This window comes from Ruditapes philippinarum, unplaced genomic scaffold, assembly GCF_026571515.1.
Source record: "Ruditapes philippinarum isolate M1 unplaced genomic scaffold, ASM2657151v2 ctg2178_1_1_1_1, whole genome shotgun sequence".
NCBI classification, from domain to species: domain Eukaryota; kingdom Metazoa; phylum Mollusca; class Bivalvia; order Venerida; family Veneridae; genus Ruditapes; species Ruditapes philippinarum.
In genome coordinates this window covers 65,111-91,439 of record NW_026856992.1, presented here as the reverse complement: position 1 = coordinate 91,439, position 26,329 = coordinate 65,111, and the positions used below count along the sequence as shown (strand labels likewise).

The following is a 26,329-nucleotide window of genomic DNA, read 5'->3' as shown; positions in this document are numbered from 1 at the left end:
TGAAGTTTTTTTTAATTCCAACCAGTGCGTTTTAAGTTATGCCCTGGACAAGGAAAAGTATCAAAGGGCAATAACTCTGTAATTTGTCAAAATGGTGTTATGGTTCTTGTGTACTGCACTTCCTCTTAATGTGCTTGACAACTGTATGAAGTTGTATTGAATTCCAACCAGTAGTTTTCAAGTAATGGTCCGGACAAGGAAAAGTAACAAAGGGCGATAACTCTGTAATTAGTCAAGATGGAGTTATGGTTCTTGTGCACTGCACTTCCTCTAACTGTGCTCAACCATTGTATCAAATTATATTGAATTCCAACCATTTGTCTTCATGTTATGCTCCGGACAAAAGAAAGCAATGGAAAAGTAACAAAGGGCAATAACTCTGTAATTAGTCAAAATCAAGTTATGGTTCTTGTGCACTGCACGTGCTTGACAATTGTATGAAGTTGTTTTGAGTTTTCAAGTTATGCTCTGGACAAGGAAAAGTAACAAAGGGCAGTAACTCTGTAATTAGTCAAGATGGAGTAATGGTTCTTGTGCACTGCACTTCCTCTACCTGTGCTTGAGCATTGTATGATGTTACATTGAAATCCAACCATTAGTCTTCAAGTTATGGTCCGGACAAAAGAAAGCAATGGAAAAGTAACAAAGGGCAATTTCTCTGTAATCACTTTAGATAGAGTTATGGTTCTTGTGCACTGCACTTCCCCTTATTGTGCTTGACAATTGTATGAAGTTGTTTTGAATTCCAACCAGTTTTTTTCAAGTTATGCTCCGGACAAGGAAAAGTAACAAAGGGCAATAACTCTGTAATTAGTCAAGATGGAGTTATGGTTCTTGTGCACTGCACTTCCTCTCAATGTGCTTGACCATTGTATGAAGTTATATTGACTTCCAACCATTAGTTTTCAAGTTATGCTCCAGACAAGGAAAATGCAACGGACCGCTGGATCGACCTACCGACCCCCCCCCCCCCCCCCCCAAAACTTCGTTTTTGGGGGTATAATTACCACATGGTAAACTAGGGACCATATAAATGCTTTACAAATATTCATTAATTGAACAAACATTATTTTTAACCCCGTTTCCACACCTTAATTTGATACCTTCTATTATTTGTTAATTCAACTTAATTGCCGCGCGCATGCTGTACTGCGTGACGTAAGGAAAATATCCTTCCCTGGTTGGTCGCTATTTATGTAAATACTTTAAATAGTAACACCCTAATTTTATGCACAGAATGCCCTCATGAATGATTACTCGTTACTTTACATATTAAATGTGTGATTTTCCCTCGATTTTATTTTTGTTTTGATGGAATTTTTTGGGTCGAATGCCCTTGGCTGATTTGGCAGAAATAAAAAAAAATCTGATTTTTTTAAGCTGAAAAAAACTTTTGAGTCTGGGCATTTTCGCCGGGTCGGCCGGCAAAAGCAAACAGATAACTTTTTAAGACTGGCCTAATCGCACATCTTGCAGGTGTAAACATACACCAAACTGATAAGAGTAATTTCGCTTGATTAATGGGTGAAACGTTTGATCTGGGAAGGCGTAAAAATTACACTTAGCTTGCCTTGATAACAACTAGAATTGCTTAATTGAATGTTTTCCATCACCTTCAATAAGTATCATACAATGAAGTAATTAAACATGGATGTTGTTTGTAAATGTAAGATAAGTGATCCAACAGTATTGTCCAACAACATTGACCTGGCACTCTTGAATTTGACCCTTTAGTAGGTATATTCCATAAACGTTATGATGTACTTGTAAATCGATATACATGTAAATGTGCAATTGTTAAAATGGTGTAAATCTTTGCGCAGTTGGTAAAGGGGTTTCACTCGAAGAATGTAGACGTAAAATGGTAGGTTCGAATCCTATTTCATTTTTATTTTTTATTTGATTTTAAAATTGCCATTCTCTTAAAACTATTGCAAACATTTTTGTTGTGTGTACTATCTGTGTAGTAGGTAGTATTTTTAATAAGTGCCTTTATAGCATGTATGCGCTAAAGCATATACAATTGCATAATGACACAAAAAGAACCGTTGACAGATACTCTAATGAAATAAAAAATATAATTGTGTATAGAAACACCACTTAAAAATGTATTCTTAAACCAGGTGTAGTATAACGAATTCAAATCAATTCTTGCAAATAAATTTAAAAAAATAATTTAACAACGTGGTGTTGGTAAAGAATCGAACCAGAGACCTTTAGATTGGTAGTACGACATCTATACCAATACACCACACATCACTGAGAAGTGAAGTTAGCAAATATATCGATATTTTCAATAGATACTGGTCGGTGATTATTCATATGACCTTTACGAAAGTTAATAAAGTGCCAGGTCAATATTGTTGGCCAATACATAATTCTATATAGCATATAATAAAAGTTTATGTGAAAGCCATTCAAAATTTTCCTATTATTAGCTCTGGTGGTCATTATGTGCAGCAAAGAGGAACGTGCATGCATTGCACACTACTACGGATGGTACTGATAAGTCCTGTAAAGTTTGGTTGAAATCACACCAGCAGTTGGACCTGTGAAAGCTGGACAAGCTGAATGCAGAAGGACATGCAACCGAATTGGGATAAAGGGCCATTTCTATTGTTATTTTCTTTTGTTTAATAGAGAGCCATTGGCCACTTCCTCTATTGTTCCGGAATGATCTCTATTGTTCTCTTTTGTTCTGTTTACAGTTAGATGGCTCTCTAGCCGTATTCGGTAGTGCGGACGGATGACCAGACAGACAGACGGCACAGGCAAAAACAATATGTTGGGAACATAATTATGTAGAGTAAAATTTTTATCGTCAATTTACCTTTTACTGACAGGAAGCCTGCCAGAAGAATTCAAACAACTTGATGCAACTTGTCACCACCATGAAGCACCCTCCAAGTCTACACTTCATTATATATCATCAAATCTACAACATACTTAGGAATAATTATTAAGATGAAAGTACATAACAAATCACAAAGATGACATAGCACAAGGTGACTTAAAACAATGAATTAACTTTTTTTAAATTCTTTTTCAGAAAAGTAAGGACAGTAGGGCTTTTCTTCACAAAAAGTAGGGAAAAGTAGTGAGGCCAACAAGAAAGTAGGGAAAAGTAGGGTCCACTTGACAGCCTGGACGGACTGACAGACAGACAGAGGGCAAACCTAAAGTTCCATCCGGTTAAACTGATATGGGACTAATTGCTGACACAAGCTGTGAAAAGATCCCTAAAAGTTATAGAATTCAAACCATATAAGTGTCCTTTAGCATACCAGTAGGAAACTAAAAGTAGAAGATGGACTAACCTGATGTTGACACTGTGATAGTAGTAACTGCATGTGGTGCTGGCTGCTGCATTACAGCTGAAAAATTTATCCTTAATTAAACAATATTACTTTATGATACAAAACATAGTGAGCTAATAACAAGATGGCCATGATGGCCCTGAAATCGCTCACCTGTATATAAGGCCCTGGGCCAAGGCCAATTTTGAACCAGGGGCATTTATTTGAACAAACTTGGTAGATACTCAGAAGACGATATTTCATGCTTAGTATCTAAACTCTAGCTCTTTGGGTTTTTTATATGAAGATTTTTTAAGTTTTTACTATACACATATAAGGAAAATCAATGACCTCCAGGGCAGAGCTGATTTTAACAAAAGAGCCCTTATTTGAACAAACTTGGTAGTTTTTACTATATATAATTGGAAAAACAATGACCACCTGGGGCGGAGCCTATTTTTACCCCAAGGGTTTTTATTTGAACAAACTTGGTAGACACCCATTAGAAGATGTTCCATGCTTAATATCTAAGCTATTGCTATTTTTGTTTTTTAAAAGAAGATTTTTTAAGTTTTTACTATACACAAATAAGGAAAATCAATGACCCCCTTGGGCGGGGCCAATTTTTACCCCAGGGCTTTTATTTGAACAAAACTTGGTAGACACCCACTAGAAGATGTTTCATGCTTAATGTCTAAGCTCTAGCTACCGGTATTTGGTTTCTTTAAAAGAAGATTTTTTAAGTTTTTACTATATACAAATACGGAAAATCAATGACCCCCTGCGGCGGGGCCAATTTTGACCCCAGGGCATTTATTTTAACAAACTTGGTAGACACCACTAGAAGATGTTTCATGCTTAATATCTAAGCTCTAGCTATTTTCGTTTTTAAAAAGAAATTTTTTTAGGTTTTTACTATATACAAATAAGGAAAATCAATGACCCCCTAGGACGGGGCCAATTTGACTGCAGGGTTTTTATTTGAACAAACTTGGTAGACACCCACTAGAAGATGTTTCATGCTTAATATCTTAGCTCTACTTATTTGGATTCTTTGAAAGTAGATTTTTTAAGTTTTTACTATATACAAATAAGGAAAATTAATGACCCCCCCCCCTCAGGGCAGGGCCAATTTTGACCCCAGGGCATTTATTTGAACAATCTTGGTAGACACTGACTAGATAATGTTTCATGCCAAATATTTAAGCTCTAGCTCTTTCGGTTTTCTCAAAGAAGATATTTTAAGGGTTTTTTTTTGGTTTGCAAAGCAACCAGAGTTCTGCTTGGGAACAATTTTCAAAGTTGACTACCAAAGGATCATTCCTGTGAAGTTTCGATGAAATTGGCTTAGTGGTTTATGAGGAGATGTCGTTTAAAGTAAAAGTTTACTGAAGGACGACAGACTTGGACATTGCCATAATGATCCCCGACCTATCTAATTCTTATTGTCATATTAGTGGATATAATAACAATTTCACCACAACCTATTTGTTAACCCTTTTGCTGCCAGAGGGTTATTGTTTTATTGATCACCTATTTGCCAGAGGGGTTTCTAAGAAATTACTATATTATTTATTAATATAATTATCATTATTTGTTATTAGTATTATAAAAATTATATATGTTTCCAAATCTGCTAGTATAATAATAATTATTGTCGATGGTATAATTTTCTTTATATTAATTATTATTCTTATTATTATTATTAATTTATTATCATTATTATTATTATAGAAACGGCAAAAGCCGTCCATATGGCAAATACGCTGAAAATAACAGGGACGGCATAAGCCGTCCCTATGGCAGTGAAAGGGTTAACAAAAGATAACAAAAGATTCAAACTTAAACTGCTTATTCCTAAGATGTATCTATATGTTAAATTTGAGTTGAATGTGTACAACCATTGGGGAGATAATCAACGGAAACTTAAAATTTCTGACTTTTTTTCAAAGTTCAAGACGGATAACTCTGTCAGCTATCATCAAACCATGATTAAATTCGATATTGACCAATGCATTCTTATGACATATCCATATCTTCAATTTGAGTTGAATATGTACAACTGTTGGGGAGATAATGAATGGGAACTGAAAATTTCCTTTTTTTCAAAGTTAAAGGGGCATAACTCTGCCAAAAATGATCAAACAATGACAAAATTCAAACTTGGGCTGCGCATTTTTTTGACGTATCCATATGTCAAATTTGAGTTGAATGTGTAATACCCTAGAGGAGATAATGAACGGAAACTGAAAATTTCATATTATTTTCAAAGTGAAAGGGACATAACTCTTGCCAAAAAATCATCGAACCATGACCAAATTCCAACTTGACCTGCGCATTCCTTTGACATATCCATATGTCAAATTTGAGTTGAATATGAGACACTGTTGGGGAGATAATGAACAGAAACAGTAAATTTCATATTATTTTCAAAGAGAAAGGGGCATTACTCTGCCAAAAAATCATTGAACGATGACCAAATTCGAACTTGGCCTGCGCATTCCATTGACATATCCATATGTCAAATTTGAGTTGAATGAGTAATACTGTTGGGGAGATAATAAACGGAAACTGAAAATTTCATATTTTCAAAGTGAAAGGGGCATAACTCTGCCAAAAATCATTGAACCATGACCAAATTCCAACTTGACCTGCGCATATCTTTGACGTATCCATATGTCAAGTTTGAGTTGAATGTGTTGTACCGTTGGGGAGATAATCAACAGAAACTGAAAATTCCATATTATTTTCAAAGTAAAAGGGGCATAACTCTGCTAAAAATTATCGAACCATGACAAAATTCGAACTTGACCTGTATTTTCTCATGACATATCCATATGTCAAGTTTGAGTTAATATGTTGTACCGTTGGGGAGATAATGAACGGAAACTGAAAATTTCAAAGTAAAAGGGGCATAACTCTGCAAAAAATCATCGAACCATGACCAAATTGGAACATGACCTGTATTTTGTTAAATGTGTGCAACCGTTACTAAGATAATGAACGGAAACTGATGATGACGGAATGACAGAATGACGGAATGACATAAGGACGGAAGGAAGGAATGACGGAACACGGTAACACTATATGCTCTGGCCATTATATGGCGGGGCATAAAAAAACATGGCCACTTGTCAAAATCTAGGTCAGCTGATATCAAAATTCAATTTCACATGTCAAACAGTTCACATGGTCCGAATTTTAATGGCTGTACATCAAAAGACAAGGAAGTAGGTGACTTGTCAATATCTAGCTCAGGTGATATTAAAATTTAATTTTACATCTTAAACTGTTCATTCACATGGTCCAAATTTCATGGCTGTAAATCAAAGGACAAGAAAGTAGATCAAATCATCAAAATCTAGGTCATTTGATATAAAAGTTCAATTTTTCATCTAAAACTGTGCACATGGTCCAAATTTCATCGCTGAATATCAATATTTGAAAGTAGGTCACTAGTCAAAATCTAGGTCAGCTGATATCATAATTCAATTTTACATCTTAAACTGTTCACTCAAATGGTCCAAATTTCATGGCTGTACATCAAAGGACTAGAAGGTAGGTCATATCATCAAAATCTAGGTCAGCTGATATCAAAGTCTAAAACTGTGCACTTGGGGCAAATTTCATAGCTGTACATCTTAGGACAATAAAATTGGTCACTTGTCAAGATCTAGGTTAGATGATATTAAGATTCAATTTTAGACTTCAAACTGTGCATATGGTCCAAATTACATGGCTGTACATCATAACAAGAAAGTAGGTCACTGTATCCCTTGAGCAGGGCAAAATTTTGACCCAAGGCTTCAACTCAAACAATCTTGATACAGGTCAACCAGACAAAGTGGCCAATTTTTACCCAATTTTTTCAGTTTTTATTATATACATATAAGGAAAACCTATATACATAATGAAAATCAATGACCCCTTGGGTAAGGCCAATTTTGACCCTTGGGCCACAATTTGAACAATCTTGGTAGAAGTCCAATAGACAATGCCTTATGCAAAATATCTAAGCTCAAGGCCTTGTAGATCTTTAGAAGAAGATTTTCTTAATATTTTCTTAGAATTTATTTTGATTGCCATGGCAACCAGATTCCTGCATGGAATCAAAATCTCTGAACAACTTTGGAAGCTTTTCACCCAAGAAACAATCCTGCCAAGTTTGGTTGAATTTGGACTCACCATTTTTAAGGGGAAGAAGTTCTCTGTATAATCTATAGAATACACAAAGTCACCGCATCATAGCATGCTGCGATGGCATAAAAATTAAGATTTTCCTATTCATAACCCTGTCTAGCCACACTTGTTTTGTCCAAGTATGAATCAATTCCATAAATAAATGACAAAATTAAGAAAATATAAGCAAATTCAATCATCTGACCTTCACAGTCAAGGTCATTTAAGCTCAAGGTCATATCTAAATTATTCAACATGTCTGTTTGGTCTCAAGTGTTGTTTTGTTCACATATGAATCAAATCAGCACATAAATAACAAAATTATGACAACTTGACCAAAATTCAATAATTTGACCTTGACAGTCATTTAAAGCTGAAGGTCAAGGTCAGTTTAGATAAATAAGGAACTGAGCCACAAAGAAAACATATTTATCTTACCAACAAATTTACATTTCCTGAGCAATTCCAAATGTGTCCAAAATATGTCTCCCCTATCATTGGGAATGTACCTTATAAAGTCACCATGGGACAAATCACATAATTCTGAACCCGTCATGTTAAAATTTTCAACATCAACACTTTGCAGCTTAAACTCACTCACAGCCCAATTGATCCAGTGCTTTACGTGCATCTGTGTCCATTGCATAGGATCTGAAAACAGAATTTAATATATATCTGTAAATAAATAACAAAGTTATGACAATTTAAGTAAATTTCAATAATTTTACCTTGACAGTAAAGTCAAGGTTAAATAAAGGTTCAGAAATTTTTTAACAAGAGCCACTGCCGGGCGGGGTTAACGCTCGACTTTTTACTTTTTCTAAAAGCAAACAAAGAAACGTTTGAACAAATCTTAACATTTCCTTTTTATAATTTGAATAGGCCTGTTTTGTCACACTAGTTTTGTCATAGTATTAATCCTTTCCATAAATAAATGACAATGTTAATAATACATATGTGTTTATATTTTTTGTTTGTTTGTTTTGGGTTTTACGCCACATCGACACAGTATAGGTCATATCGCGACATTCCAGCTTTACTGGTGGAGGAAGACCTCAGGTGCCCTTCCGGGAATTATTTCAGGCACGAACGGGTACCTGAGTAGAATATAAACGCTTATTTAAATTTGCCGTAGCTTTCCGCCTTGTGGCCGTCTTCAGCAGCATTTATTTTACATAACAAAACAATGGAAGTGACGTTGAATGTCATTGAGCGATGCCTGCCGTGGCATTGTTTGCCGTCTGCAGCGTTATTCTTTGGTATTAACTACATATGATCTATAGGTTCTTAATTTATTTTCCACAAATTTTCTATTGTTTTTCGGTACTGGTCATTCCCATATAGTTTTTCCAGCCCCATTATTGAGAAGTCATTAACTGTGTGGTCATTTGTGTAAAAATGCGCCGCTAACGGATCGTTGTACCTGGTCCATATTCTGGATAATTTAAGATGTCTTTGGTACAACTTATCTCCTGTTTCTCCAACATAAATACAATGTCGCAACGCTTACAATAAACTGCATACAACACATTCGTAGATTTAGACGTGATCTGATTGCATACCTTGTACGAGGCCCCGTTCACACCAATAAATGTGTCTGCTTCAATGACGTATGGACAAATTGCACATTTTTTTGATCTTTTACTTATTTATTTATTTATAATACTGCACCTTTGTTACCTTAATTTTCATTGGATAATCTTGACGTTTACATTTTTCCTATACATGGCTTTTTCTCCCATATACACGGCTTCCCTTCAAGAACCCCCCGACACACCCCCAATTTTGATTTGCCATCACCACTTAAGATACTATAAACAATATGGCGGCGCATAAAATCACTTTTTAACCCCGCTATTTAAGTTTACAGCGAGAATATCGACTATGACAGATTAATTGATCAATAATCTTTTATTTATGAAAATAAATTCATGTGAACAACTATTTGCGTTGTGTTTTCATTCATCTTTCAGCCGTGTTATTCATAGAAACGAACAATATTTTATTCTTGTTGACCAAGCGCTTGTTTGATTGAGCTTACACAGTGCAGGCGATCTTTGTCAAATTTGAAGAACAAGGTAGTTTGCCATCAACATGATTTTTTATCACCTGTTCGTGAGTGGTTTTCTCTAATCATTCTGTTAGCCTTTTCTTTGCTCAATTTCACTTTTATGAACATATTTACATTAAAATCCAGTATCAAATGCCAGTATTGACACTGAAATCTGTCAACAAATTTTACAAAATAAACTAGAACTGCCACTATCATGGCGTGAATACCCCCGCATACCACTTTGTCAGAATCAACAGTGGCCATTTAGAGCTCAAATATTCAATAAGTAAAGGTTCAATACTGAATTTACTTTACTTGTTGAACACAACAGAAATATTTTATGGAAGCCTCTTGCAAGCATGACCATTATTAAATACAAATAAAATACAGTTGAGACTGTCATAATTATGTGACTTTTCAAGGGATCTTCAGAAAAAGGTCACTTATGACAGGGAGTCTCTTATAATACAGTCTCATAGAAAATTAAAATTTAAATACCATCTATCTGTCTATATACCATTGTGACTTAACATATATACTGTATAAATGTGAGAAGGAATAATATCTAACCAATTTAAAATACACATAGGTACTTTAAATATTTGATGTAAATAAAATAAGAATCCCTGTAATGCAAATATCATCGCATGTATATCATATAAAATTTTATTTTATTTTTTGTATTAGATTTATATTGAATCATTATGGTACAAAATAAACTTGAATTTGATGCATTCAAATCCTTAAAATAAATATCATACTTTTAAAAACATATCCATATCCAAAGGTTTTTCCAGTCTAGTATCAACATTTTTCCGTATTATTCATGCAGCCATAGAAAGGTAAATAATCAAACAAGAGCGATCAGTGATCACATGTGTCGCCTCATAATGGCCAATTTCATGTTGGGACAAGTTTTGTGACAGACAGACAGACAGTGCACAACTAGACTTGGTACTGATCATTCCTGTAAAGTTTGGATGAAATTGCACCAGTAGTTTATAAGGAGTAGTGGGGACAAGCTTTTGTGTATCTGGCAACACACAGAAATAAACACCTTTTTATCAAAGGGCCATAACTCGGCCAAAAATCATTCAACCGGAAAACCCGTGCAATATGCGCAAGGACTTGAGCTACAGATCAATCCTGTAAAGTTTCATTGAAATTGCATTAGTGGTATAAGAGAAGTAGTACGGACAAACTTTAAAAATAAAAATTATTAAAGGGCCATAACTCTGACAAAAATCATTGAACCCGAAAATTCTGACAATATGCACAACTAGACTTGGTACTGATCATTCCTGTAAAGTTTGGATGAAATTGCACCAGTAGTTTATGAGGAGTAGTCCGGACAAGCTTTTGTGTATCTGGCAACACACAGAAAAAAACACCTTTTTTATCAAAGGGCCATAACTCGGCCAAAAATCATTCAACCGAAAAAAACGTGCAATATGCGCAAGGACTTGAGCTACAGATCAATCCTGTAAAGTTTCATTGAAATTGCATTAGTGGTATAAGAGAAGTAGTCCGGACAAACTTTAAAAATAAAAATTATTAAAGGGCCATAACTCTGACAAAAATCATTGAACCGGAAAATGCTGACCATATGCACAACTAGACTTGGTACTGATCATTCCTGTAAAGTTTGGATGAAATTGCACCAGTAGTTTATGAGAAGTAGTCCTGACAAGTTTTGTGACGGACAGACGGACAGACTCTACTCCGTAGAGGCGACACAAAAAATGCTGCCTAAAAAAAATCTTCCATTGGCACTCCATAATTTTTTAATCCCTGAGTTTACTCAGTTCATTATGTTCATTACACCTGTGACCTAAATTTGTTAACACACATTGATTGCATCATGCTTACCATATTTGGCATTACTACTCCAGACGCTACGTCACTTGATACCTGTATACAAGTAATCCGTGTAATTGAGGTGTGTAGAGTTTGTTTGAAGAGTATTGACTACTGGATTATAATTGGATTAATTATTTTGTCTCTCTGGGTGTTAAAACAGGTATTATTTATCTGATTAACGGACAATTAAAAGGTGTGAAAGTCGTTTAAATCAGACAAAGCAATACATTGGGACCATTAGGGTCGCTTGTCACATATGACAGGGAGTCGAATAATTCAGACCAGTTATATAGGAAAATACATTGCGTGGACTGAAACAAGGTCGGATAAGACAGGGAGTCGTTGAAATCAGGGGGTCGCTAAGGCAGTCTTGACTGTAAATTTATTAATGAAGCAAAATATAATATTCTTTTTAAAACATACATGTACATGAAATTCAACTGTTCACTGTAATAAAAACGAATCTTTTTTTTTTCATTTACTCTCTGATAAAGTAATGCAAACTAAAGTTACAATATATTTGCATAAGGCAAAAGGCATTTGTAACATCACATAAATATATGTGTACTGACAGTCTGACCATGAAATAGCATTTTTCCAGACTTGCAAAACTAGTTACGGTAAATATGTGAAAAATAAAAACAATAAAATACTGGTTAACCTCAATATAAGATGAACTTTAAAGATATACTATGCTCAAATTTGATATTAGAAAATATTGTTAATTGCTACACAGTCCCTTTGTATATATAAAATAAACATGTTTTGACTTCAAAGTAAATATGTTTAAAATTCAACACACAATTGTTAGTCACAATAAGATAATATAGTGTCGTTAAAAAAACTAGCAGTTTTTTTTAAAGAAAATACCAACTTTACTTGATCTTTAATTGGGGAGTGTAGGACAAAATATGATAACAGATGAAATAATGCATGCATGCGATACTGAATTCATAGCTTTTCATTTACACAACAAGGCTCAGAAGAGTATTAATGTTAAATCACTTTTGTAAAGGGATCAAATTAATATCCTTAGCACTATGTCACCTACATGTGATGTCCATACATATCTTTTAAACACATAAAAAACACAACTTTAATACACTATATGTAAATTTGATTGACCATGGGAGGGGAGGGGGGGGGGGGGGGGGGGGGGCTTTTGTCCTACCTTTACTATTTTATGGGGGGGGGGGGGTTTTGTCCTAGGTGTAAATTTCATGTTGATGCAAAGTTCAATCCTTAAAACTGTTCAAAAACATCAAATTTATAGGCATATGTTTATATTAAGTATGATTTATGTTCTGTGGAAATACCCCTATTAGGAAAATTCAAGTATTTTTGGTGTTTTAAACGAAAATTAAAGTATGACAGCACAGTCCAGCCCCAACAAAATCATTACACCATTGTTTTGTAATGTATCAAAGGCTTCAACTATATCAATATAAAGTTGGGGCTTGCCTGTGCTCTATTCCAAAATTAGATTTTTACCTAGTATCTTAACGTCATTTTCTGACATTTATTTCATTAAATGCAAACCATGAAGCATGTATACTGCACTCAACATTATTAATTTTTGTTCTAAGTTGTTGAAATACGATTCATAACATATATTTTAATAAATGTTTGCAGGAAAATCATTTCTAGTAAATTAAAGGCACTTTCACTAAAATGAGTATGATTAAGTTTTGGTACAAGTTCGACTGGTTTCCACTGTAACGGTTGTAAACAAAACTCAGGTTAAAAGAATTATATGTAAACGTTTATAAATAAATGCTGAAATTCTGTTTATGCCTTAAATATTTCATTCTTAGAATTAGCAAGGTGTTGTTATGTGATTTTATTGATTCATTGAAAGAAGTTATGCTGTTCAGGCTATTTTATTGCTGAATACTTGATGTGGGTTCGGTTCTTTCGCCCTCACAAAAAACAACAACAACAACAAAAACAACTGTGGTCGTTTAAACACAGTGATTAAGAGGTTTTCATGTCTTTTTAAATGGTAGATTTGAAGAATTCAATTTATTTCGTGAAAATAAAATTATTGCAAGTCTCAAAACAATTTAAAGATACTGAATGTACTGTATATAGTATTAATTTTAAACTCTATAATTCCACATCATCTGCATTGATGTATATGTAAAATTACTTGTTAAATGATGTAATAACATGTCCGACTGTTGCATTAGCTTATTGGTAGCATGGGAGCCTCTCACCCAGGAGATTTGAGTTCAAACCTTGATCACGAACACTTTTTTTCTTTCTTTTTTTTTTCATTTTCTTTTTCATAATTCATAAAATAGATAGTGCTTTTTCAGTAAATAATATGTTATTTCATTAATGTATTCCTTAAGATTTTTAGCATTTTAAGTCAATGCTATCTCATAGTTAGTTATTAAGGTATTAAAGATTTGTTAGATATTTTATTGCTTAATAGTTCAGAAAGAAGTTTTAAATCTTATTAATTTAGTATTTTTCTAATTAAAAACTATTCACAAGAAATTGACAAAGCAGGAAATATGTTAGGAGTCAATGAACGAAATGTCTTCAGTAGAGTTTCCCAGGATGAGAAAGAAGCATGGTATTAAGCTCTAGCTGTTTCCAAGAATAACTAGACAGAAAGTCTTGACTTGTCCTTTTTCACAAAGGATCCTTCTATTTTGTGCATGAAATTGCAGAGCATACATGTAAGCAGCCATAACGACATGAATTTGATTATCTACATGAATGACAGCATTACTGCGTATTAATGCCTTTTTGTGGCTGGTACACACATAGTTTGAATGTGTACCGATGTCTCCACTTTAACATGGTACCTCGCATATGGACACCATGAGGAGTGGTGAGACTCAATCAGGATTGAGAAATTGGGCTGATAATCTTGCTGATCATGTAGCGGTATTTTGAAATTAATAGCCATTCAATGCAGTGTGAAAGAGAATCGTTAAAAGTAACAGTAATAGAGACAATGCTTAACTAAATTATATACAGTTAAACTTCGTTCGCTCGAACTCGGATCGCTCGAATACCTCCTTTCGCTCGAACTCATCGTCCAGTCCCGGCAAAATTCCTATATAATGTATATTGTTCTACCTCGGATCGCTCAAACACCCATCGCTCGAACTCTCGAACATGATCTCTGGTCCCTTCGGCAGAAATATAGTGTAAATCACACCTTTTCGGTCGAACACACACAGACAACAAAAGTTGCGGGTCGACATGTTCTAGATAATTGACAGTCTGTGACACATGTTTTTAACACCTCGTGATTGTGACAAAGGCAATTAAGGTTAATTGATACAAAATAAAAGGTGTTGTAACCGATTTGTTTGTCATGATAAAATTGTATATTTGCTGTCTTTAGTAACGATAAAAAGAAAACAACTCCTGAAATGCGCAAAAGTCAATAAATAACTGACGTTTACCCGGACGGCTTAAATTACAACCGTAGTTCATGTATCGTGAATTATAACAGTGTAATCTATTGATAGAATGATACTTGTACGTGTTTATTTTGGTAAATGACTACAAATATATGCTGCTGTAAAATGTTTTTTTTTATATTTAATTAATTCATTGTTTAGAATACAAGAACTGTCGGAGGACAGTATTGGCTCGACTATTCAAAATGTTGTCACAAGGGTGTTTTATAGAGTATAATAATGCTAGTTACCTATGAATACATAAAATTGACTGAAAAGGTACACAGGCTTGTTATTAAGATGTTTTATCAAGTAAATCACAGTTTTATTATTATGAATGCATAAAAATGTCCCAAAAAAGGCACAAACTCTTCAGTAGTTATGGTGATAACAGCTTACAAGCAAAATTTTACTATGAATTTCTAAGTTGAAAAAGGGGAGAAAAATCAGCCTAAATGCAAGATAGAATTATGGATCTTGGTCAGTGACCTACATTTATGATTCTAAATGCATATGTGAAGTTTTAAATAAATATCTTTAATAGTTATTGAGATATGTAATACTTGCATGTAAAAATTAACCAAGAGACTAAATAGAAAAGGGGAGATGAATCAGCCTAAATGCGAGTAGAGTTATGGAACTTGGTCAGTGACATACAATTATGACTCTCCAATTATGACCCTAAGCACATGTGTAAAGTTTCAAGTAAATATCTATGAAGAACTTTAACCTTTAACCAAAATTTCCTAGAGTTTCAAAGGGGCAAATAATTCTGCAAATATTGCAGTCAGAGTTATGCAATTTTGCAAACTGATGTACATTGTTACTATAAACAAGAGGGCCATGATGGCCCTAGATCGCTCACCTGACTTATCAAACTCATCCAAACAATTACCTAGTCAAGCATTCTGACCAAGTCTCATGACAGGTGAGTCAAAAATGTGACCACTACAGTGTTAACAAGGATTATCCATATTTGAGCAGTGCGACCTAGTTTTTTACCCAGGTGACACATATTCAAACTTGACCTAGAAATCATCAAAACAAACTTTCAGACCAATTTCCAGGATACTTGGATCAAAACAGTAGCAACTAGAGTGTTCACAAGATTTTTCTATTTTTAGCTCCGGTGACCTAGTTCCACATGCGATTTCGAACTCATCCAAGCAATTAACTAGACAAGCATCCTGACCAAGTTTGATGATAATTGAGTCGAAAATGTGACCACTAGAATGTTAACAAGGTTTTTCCATATTTGGGAGGTGTGACCTAGTTTTTCATCCAAGATGACCCATGTTCGAACTTGACCTATTTTTTCATCCGAGATGACCCATGTTCGAACTCATCCGAGCTATCACCTAGACAAGCATCATGACCAAGTTTGATGATGATTGAGGCAAAATTGTGACCTCTAGAGTGTTAACATGGTTTTTCTATTTTTAGCTCCTGTGACCTAGTTTTTCATCCGAGATGACCCATGTTCGAACTCATCCGAGCTTTCACCTAGACAAGCATCTTGACCAAGTTTGATGATGATTGATGCAAAAATGTGACCGCTAGAGTGTTAACAAGGTTTTTCTATTTTTAGCTCCGGTGACCTACTTTTCATCCGAGATGACCCATGTTCAAACTCATCAGAGCTATCACCTAGACAAGCATCCTGACCAAGTTTGATGATGATGATTGAGGCAAAATTGTGACCTCTAGAGTGTTAACATGGTTTTTCTATTTTTAGCTCCTGTGACCTTGTTTTTCATCCGAGATGACCCATGTTTGAACTCATCTGAGCTTTCACCTAGACAAGCATCTTGACCAAGTTTGATGATGATTGATGCAAAAATGTGACCGCTAGAGTGTTAACAAGGTTTTTCTATTTTTAGCTCCGGTGACCTACTTTTTCATCCGAGATGACCCATGTTCGAACTCATCCGAGCTATCACCTAGACAAGCATCTTGACCAAGTTTGATGATGATTGATGCAAAAATGTGACCGCTAGAGTGTTAACAAGGTTTTTCTATTTTTAGCTCCTGTGACCTACTTTTTCATCCGAGATGACCCGTGTTCGAACTCATCCGAGCTAACAACTAGAGAAGCATCCTGACCAAGTTTGATGATGATTGGGTCAAAAATATGACCACTAGAGTGTTCACAAGGTTTTTCTATTTTTAGCTCCTGTGACCTAGTTTTTCATCAGAGATGACCCATGTTCGAACTCATCCAAGCAATTGACTAGACAAGCATTCTGACCAAGTTTGATGATGATTGGTTCAAAAATGTGACCGCAAGAGTGTTCACAAGGTTTTTCTATTTATAGCTCCTGTGACCTAGATTTTCATCGGAGATGACCCATGTTCGAACTCATCCAAGCAATTGACTTTAAAAACTTTAACCAACGCAGACGCCGACGCGGACACTGACGCCGACGCCGGGGCGACTACAATAGCTCTCATATTCTTCGAATAGTCGAGCTAAAAATTAATTCCATAATAGACATATAAATATATTTTGAACATTGTTCACAGTTTGGATAATGATCGCCCAATCGAACTCAACCAATTACAATATGCATGAATATAGATTAACACAGTGTACCGTTTATATTGTTTTCAATAGGATAATAATTCTTAATATGACGTATTCGACAAACATATGTTCTAAGAACAATTATTTTGACGTATTTATCATTTGACCTATGTAAGCTGGAAAACATTTAGACATATGTTCTATGTAATAATAGTTCAACCTCTGTTGGCTCGAACTACCGATCTCTCGAACAAATTTTCACAGAGTTCGAGCAAACGAAGTTCGACTGTATGTTAAATGTTTAATTGACAATCATTATGTAGATGTAAGGGCATATTGGAATGATATAAACCAAATCTTACTTAGGGTTGTGCTATGTCACATAAATTATGGATACATGTAAATAAATGTTTTCATGCCCCCGAAGGGTGGCAAATTAAAATCGAACCGTCCATCTGTCTTCCGTCAGTCATTCAGGCTTTATACATATAGACAGCGGTGGTAGTGTCCGCTCTGAAATTTCAGTATGCATGAAAGGATTTTAATTTTTCTTTTATATATGAAATAACCATAGATGTATGGTGTGTCGTGAACTCTGGTTTCTATGACTTAGGTCAAGGTCACTGTGGAGGTTCAAACTTTGTCAATTTTGATGTTAATATACATGAAGGCAGAAATGGTCGTGTCTGCTCTGAAACTAATTTGCATGAAAGGGTTATATTTTTTATTTCACATATGAAATTATCATAAATGTATGATGTGTTGCCCTTACGACCCGTGTTCCTACACCTTAGTTCAAGGTCACTGCTGGGGTTTAAACTTTTCAATATTTATGTTATATACATTATAAATGGTGGTTGTTGTGTCCGCTCTGTACCTTCCATATACATTAAAGTTTCAATTTTTATTTAAAAATATAATGTCACCATAGATTGACAATGTGTTGTGAACAAGACCTAGGTTTCTTTGTATAACATATAGTTCACTGCTGGGGTTCGAACTTTGTCAATTTTTACCACCACACTTGACATGTAATAGGTGGTTTATAACACTAGAATCCTTCGGGGGCTTTTGTCACGTTCTGTGACAACTCTTGTTTTTCTCAGTTCTCATATCGTCATGGATCAATACATTACAATTGTAATAAAAGTCTGATTTCCATTATTATAAATAACCAAAATTGTTTAAAGTCTGATTTCCATTATTATAAAAAACACAAATCATTTTCTGGATTTGGCTGTATCATAATTCATAAAAGAAAATAGAATCAAATTTGCAGTTCAGTATCAAATATTACGTATACTCCAAAAGAGAATACAGTCAAACATTATTTTTACTTGACAAAAAAAATTCTAAAGTATTTTGATATCTATGAATTTACTAAATTTAGGCGAAATTTTGCACCATACATTGGAATAAGTCAACAACTCGTAGTATTTACATACTATTTGCTTACATGTATATAGTTACCCAGTGTAAGTTTAGTTAAGTTAGACAGAAATACCTATCTGTTTTGTGTTATAATAATAATAATAATAATAATAATAATAATAATAATAACTAGACCTATCACTGAAGGTGATTAATACCCCCACCAGCAACTTTGACTTTATGAAAAAAAAAGTAGTCGGAAGAAAAATTTGAAAACAAACTATCAACTGTGTACAAAGAAATATTTCAATTAATTGTAATCGCAACTGGGGTCTTGAAATAAGCTTGCTATACACCAAGTTTGATTACAATATCCCATTCCTAACTCTAGTTATTGTCCGGAAACCATTTTTCTATTTTAAGTAACACTGTAACGGTGACCTTGACCCTAGGGGTCCAAATGCAATACCAACCCAGGTCTTCATATAAGCTTCCTAGACACCAAATTAGATTACAATATCTCATGCCTAACTCTACTTATTGTCCGAAAACCATTTTGTCTATTTTTCCTAACGGTCACCTTGACCTTGACCCCAGGGGGCCCAAATGCAATACCAACCAAGGTCTTCATATAAGCTTGCTATACCCCAAGTTTGATAATAATATCTCATTCCTAACTCTAGTTATTGTCCAGAAACCATTTTTCTATTTTTAGTAACACTGTAACGGTGACCTTGACCCCAAGGGGTCCAAATGCAATACCAACCCAGGTCTTCATATAAGCTTCCTTTACACCAAATTAGATTACAATATCTCATTCCTAACTCTAGTTATTGTCCGAAAACCATATTTCTATTTTTCCTACATTAACCTTGACCTTGACCCCAGGGGGCCGAAATGCAATACCAACCCAGGTCTTCATGTAAGCTTGCGTTACGCCAATTTTGATAACAAGATCTTATTCCTAACTCAAGTTATTGTCCGGAAACCATTTTTATATTTTTAGTAACGGTGACCTTGACCTTGACCCCAGGGGGCCCAAATGCAATACCAACCCAGGTCTTCGTATAAGATTGCTATACGCCAAGTTTGATAACAATATCTCATTCCTAACTCAAGTTTTTGTCCGGAACCCATTTTTATATTTTTAGTAACGGTGACTTTGACCTTGACCCCAAGGGGTCCAAATGCAATACCAACCCAGGTCTTCATATAAGCTTGCTATACACCAAGTTTGATTACAGTTTCTCATTCCTAAGTCAAGTTATTGTCCGGAAACCATTTTTCTATTTTTTAGTAACGGTGACCTTGACCTTGACCCCAAGGGGTCCAAATGCAATACCAACCCAGGTCTTCATATAAGCTTGCTAAACACCAAGTTTGATTACAGTATCTCATTCCTAAGTCAAGTTATTGTCCGGAAACCATTTTTCTATTTTTAGTAACGGTGACCTTGACCCCAAGGGGTCCAAATGCAATACCAACCCATGTCTTCATATAAGCTTGCTATACACCAAGTTTGATAACAATATCTCATTCCTAACTCAAGTTAGTGTCCGGAAACCATTTTTCTATTTTTAGTAACGGTGACCTTGACCTTGACCCCAGAGGGTCCAAATGCAATACCAACCGGATTTTCCACATAAGGTTGCTATATACCAAGTTTGATAACAATACCCCATTCATAACTCTAGTAATCGTCCGGAAACCATGATGTGGACCGACCGTTGGAAGGACCGAACGACCGACCAACCGACCGACCGACAAGCAGACTCCTATATTCCCCCCCTAAACTTCGTTTGTGGGGGTATAATAATAATTATAATAATAATAATATTATTATTATTATTATCATTATTATTATGTTCAACGTCCTTGTCCAAAGACTGACTAAAAAGGCCGTTAAAATTGCGATTGATTCTATACACCCTTATTTTAAGCATAGTGTAAGAAATAGATGAATAAAACAAGCAAATTCGACATTTATTATTAAACAAGAGGGCCATGATGGCCCTGAGGTCCCTCACCTGTATTTAGGCCCCCGGAGCTGGGCTAGTTTAAACCCCAAGGCTTTTATTTGAACAAACTTGGAAGACCCTCATTAGAAGATGTTTCACGATGTTAAGTTTTTACTACACACATATAATGAAAAACAATGACCTCCCCACCCCCCTTTGGCCAATTTTAACCCAAGGGCTTTTATTTTAACAAACTTGGTAGACACCCACAAAAAGATGTTTCCTGCAATCTAACCTCTAGCTCATTGGGTTTTTTAAAAGAAGATTTTTTTAAGTTTTTACTATACACGTATAGTTAAAAACAATGACACCTCTGGGGCCGGGCCAATTTTGACCCCAGGGCTTTTATTTGAACAAACTTTGTAGACAGTCACTAGAAGATGTTTCATGCTTAATATCTAAACTCTAGCTATTTGGGTTTTTTCAAAGAAGATTTTTAAGTTTTTGCTATACACATATAAGGAAAATCAATGACCCCCAGGGCCGGGCCAATTTTGACCCCAGGGCTTTTATTTGAACAAACTTTGTAGACAGTCACTAGAAGATGTTTCATGCTTAATATCTAAACTCTAGCTATTTGGGTTTTTTCAAAGAAGATTTTTAAGTTTTTGCTATACACATATAAGGAAAATCAATGACCCCCGGGGCGGGGCCAATTTTGACCCCAGGGCTTTTATTTGAACAAACTTTGTAGACACCCATTAGCACATGTTTCATGCTAAATATCTTAGCTCTAGCTTTTTGGGTTCTTTAAAAGAAGATTTTTTAAGTTTTTACTATATGCATATAGGGAAAATCAATGACCCCCGGAGCGGGGCCAATTTTGACCCCAGGGCTTTTATTTGAACAAACTTGGTAGACACTTATTAGAAGATGTTTCATGCTAAATATCTTAGCTCTAGCTCTTTGGGTTCTTTAAAAGAAGATTTTTTAAGTTTTTACTATATGCATAGAGGGAAAATCAATGACCCCCTAGGGCGGGGCCAATTTTGACCCCAGGGCTTTTATTTGAACAAACTTGGTAGACACTTATTAGAAGATGTTTCATGCTAAATATCTTAGCTCTAGCTCTATGGGTTCTTTAAAAGAAGATTTTTTAAGTTTTTACTATATGCATATAGGGAAAATCAATGACCCCCCGGGCGGGGCCAATTTTGACCCCAGGGCTTTTATTTGAACAAACTTTGTAGACACCCATTAGAACATGTTTCATGCTAAATATATTAGCACTATCTCTTTGGGTTCTTTAAAAGAAAATTTTTTAAGTTTTTACTATATGCATATAGGGAAAATCAATGACCCCCGGGGTGGGGCCAATTTTGACATCAGGGCTTTTATTTGAACAAACTTGGTAGACACTTACTAGATGATGTTTCATGCTAAATATCTTAGCTCTAGCTCCATGGGTTATTTAAAAGAAGATTTTTTAAGTTTTTACTATATGTATATAGGGAAAATCAATGACCCCCTGGGGCGGGCCGATTTTGACCCCAGGGCTTTTATTTGAACAAACTTGGTAGACACTTACTAGAAGATGTTTCATGCCAAATATCTAAGCTCTAGCTCTTTGGGTTTTTTAAAAGAAGATATTTAAAGTTTTTTCTTTCGGTTGCCATGGCAACCAGAGTTCTGCATGGAATTAAATTCTTTGAATAATTTTTAAAGGTGACCACCAAAGGAACATTCCTGTGAAGTTTGGATGAAATTGGCTTAGTGGTTTATGAGGAGATGTCATTTAAAGTAAAAGTTTACGGACGGACGCCGGACGGACGGACGCCGGACGAAAAGCGATCACAAAAGCTCACCCTGTCACTTTGTGACAGGTGAGCTAGAAATGAACAAACTTTCAGTATTTATAAAAATAAAAATAAATACATTTAGTTAGATGAAAAATAATATGCATGCACATTTTTATTTCTAAATATCCGAATTTGGAATATCCGAAACAAGCCCCATTTATCTTTTATATTAGTTTTGTAACACAATAGTCTAATTTTTAACTAATCTATAATTTTGTTTACAATATATTAGAAATATATTGCTATCTTTATGAGTTTAATTCAGTCAAACACAAAAATTTATTAGTCTTGTATCAAAATTGTCGTCAAATTTGTGATTTAATTGAATTAAACAGGTGCTCTAATTATGACGCCATTATGTCGTCATAGTAACCAGACCTGCTTAATAAATGTCGGTATTTTGAAAATGTAACACATTGTACTATACACCTTTAGGTTTTTATCAATATCTAAGATGGGCCCATTTTTGGTGCTTAGTGAACCTTGCTCTTTAAAACAAAACATAACAGGAGTACTTAATAAAATATGATAGACAAGATCAACAAGGAAATGCAACATTCAATGAACACAACAGTTACAGTAATTGTTTACTACTTTAGTAAAAACAAACCAAACATACTTTCACAAGAATTATACAATATTCTTTTTCCTTATGTAATAAATATCTTTTGAGAAAACTTGAAAATTTGATTTGATTGAAAATTTCACAAAATTAACTGATTTTCAAACATTTTGAAATTAACAAATAAATACAATTTTTATCCACATTTAATGAAATTAAAAACAAGAAACATGGCAATGCCACGAAACCAGGTTTTCAATTATCACCATTGTAGATAAATATGTTGTAGTTGAAATACAAATACAAGCAACAAACAATGTAACTATGTGCAATGTAAATCATGATTAATGAATTTTCTATTTTAGTAACTGTAACCTTGACCCTAGGAGGCCAAAAAGCCATCCCAAGTGAGGTCTTCATAAAAACTTGCTTTACCACAAATTTCATAAAAATATCTTATTCCAAACAAGTTATTGACCGGAAACCTATTTTCTATTTTTAGTAACAGTGACCTGACTGGAAACAGATTTTCTATTTTTAGCAACAATGACCTTGACCTTGACTCTACAGGACCCAAAAGCAGGCAGATGAGCTGGCAGGCATGCAACAACCTAGATAGTTTCTGTTTTATAACTAAACTAGAAATGTGTCATCATGCCACGGATGCCCCCGCATGCAGCCAAAATTTCAGATGGTGCATTAATTATTTTTTTCATTTTAAGTTCAAAGCCCTTAAAACTTTTCAATGTTAACACAAACCATTTCCATACAATGTTCAAGGCACTGAAATTATTCAGTCTTAACCTTTTAGAAATAGCATATTGCATATTTGTAGCCAAAATAATGGCTAAAAGAATGAGTGCTGAAACTGAAAGTTCAAAATTTTTCCAACATTCAGGAAAGATAAGTTTGTCTAAAATCATTGAACCATGACCAAATTCAAACTTAAACTGCTTATTCCTAAGATGTATCTATATTATTTTCAAAGTGAAAGGGACATAACTCTTGCCAAAAAATCATCAAACCATGACCAAATTCCATCTTGACCTGCACATTCCTTTGACATATCCATATGTCAAATTAAAGTTGAATATGTAACACTGTTGGGTAGATAATGAACAGAAACTGTAAATTTCATATTATTTTCAAAGTGAAAGGGGCATTACTCTGCCAAAAATCATTGAACCATGACCAAATTCGAACTTGGCCTGGGCATTCCAAAAACATATCCATATGTCAAATTTGAGTTGAATGTGTTGTACCATTGGGGAGATAATAAACGGAAACTGAAAATTTCATATTACTTTCAAAGTGAAAGGGGCATAACTCTGCCAAAAATCATTGAACCATGACCAAATTTGAACTTGACCTGCGCATTCTTTTGACGCATCCATATGTCACGTTTGAGTTGAATGTGTTGTACCTTGAGGGAGATAATGAACGGAAACTGAAAATTTCATATTATTTTCAAAGTAAAAGGGGCATAACTCTGCCAAAAATCATTGAACCATGACCAAATTCCAACTTGACCTGTATTTTCTCATGACATATCCATATGTCAAGTTTGAGTTGAATGTGTTGTACCGTTGGGGAGATAATGAACAGAAACTGAAATTTTATATTATTTTCAAAGTAAAAGGGGCATAACTCTGCCAAAAATCATCGAACCATGACCAAATTCGAACTTGACCTGTATTTTCTCATGACATATCTATATGTCAAATTTGAGTTGAATGTGTCCAACCGTTCTTAAGATAATGAACGGAAACTGATGATGACGGAATGACAGAATGACGGAAGGACAGAATGACGGAACAGGGTAACATTATATGCCCCGGCCATTACATGGCGGGGGCATAATTAAGTTTGTTGTGAGTAATAGGATATATTACACTAATAATTAAATTTTATGAAAAAACAAAGGGCCATAATAAGGTAAAAGGTAAAAACTTATCCAATCATAAAACTCTGACAATACACAGCAGGGCACTTGAAGATAAAGCTAATCTGTGAAAATTTGAACAAAATCCTTTGAGAAATGTAGAAGCAGTTGGGCAACAGAAGAAATTGTTCACTATATACTCTATATAAGGGAAAAAAAACAAAGGGCCATAATTAGGTCAAAAATTATCCAATCACAAAAACCCAACAATATGCATCAGGGCACTAGATGACAAAGCTTCTGTGAAAGTTTGAACAAAATCCCATGCGAAATGTAGGAGGAGTTGCGCACAGAAGAAATTGTTCACTATATATTCTGTATAAGGGAAAAAACAAAGGGCCATAATTAGGTCAAAAATTATCCAATCACAAAACCCCAACAGTATGCCTCAGGACACTTGATGACAAAGCTTCTGTGAAAGTTTGAACACAATCCTTTGAGAAATGTAGGAGGAGTTGCGCACAGAAGAAATTGTTCACTATATATTCTGTACAAGGAAAAAAAACAAAGGGCCATAATTTGGTCAAAAATTATCCAATCACAAAACCCCAACAGTATGCATCAGGACACTTGATGACAAAGCTTCTGTGAAAGTTTGAACAAAATCCTTTGAGAAATTTAGGAGAAGTTGCGCACAGAAGAAATTGTTCACTATATATTCTATATAAGGGAAAACAAGATTGCATTTGAGAAAATGCTATGCCACCGCATTAATACAACACTAAATAGAAGTGTAGGAACAAATACTGTTGAAGAACGGGTCTTTTATTAACCTCGTATATTATTGTCTGGATGAGCCGGTACCAATGCAAAACCAACGTATTACTATAAACTGCTAGCATTCCCTTGCAGAAAGATAAGCAGACGACAGCCTAAATTTCATGACTACATCAAAGGACAACACAGTAAGACACTTTGTCAAAATCTAGGTCAGCTGATATCAAAGTTCACTTTACATCTTAATCTGTGCACATGGTTCAAATTTCATAGCTGTACATCAAAGGACAAGAAAGTAGGTCACATAATCAAAATCTAGGTCATTTGATATAAAAGTTCAATTTTACAACTAAAACTGTGCACATGGTCAAAATTTCATTGCTGTACATCAAAGGACAAGAAAGTAGGTCACTGTCCCTGTGGGCAAGGCAAAATTTTGACCCAAGGGTTTAATTCAAAACAATCTTGATACAGGTCCACTAAACAACATTTCAAGTCAAATATCTAAGCTGTAGCTTCCTCCCATTCAGAAAACATTTGTTTTAGTTTCTGTTTTTATTATGTGTTCTTAATGAAAATCACTGCC

The 26,329-nt window shown here is 34.7% G+C and overlaps 1 protein-coding gene across 2 annotated transcripts in view; it reads right to left on the bottom strand.

The window, feature by feature from the left end:
- Positions 1-2,832: 2,832 nt before the first annotated feature.
- Positions 2,833-26,329, bottom strand: part of LOC132748412 (DNA-binding protein Ets97D-like) — an 86,499-nt gene continuing 63,002 nt past the window's right edge. The window contains exons 7-9 of one of the 2 annotated variants that reach the window (XM_060738019.1): positions 7,914-8,126; positions 3,318-3,374; positions 2,833-2,935 (exon numbers count right to left, since the gene is read on the bottom strand). In XM_060738019.1, coding sequence (XP_060594002.1) covers positions 2,910-2,935; positions 3,318-3,374; positions 7,914-8,126 — 296 coding nt within the window. In that variant the 3' untranslated portion in view covers positions 2,833-2,909. Of the gene's footprint in view, positions 2,946-3,317; positions 3,375-7,913; positions 8,127-26,329 lie in introns of both variants that reach the window. The other variant, XM_060738020.1, reaches the window with a different exon arrangement.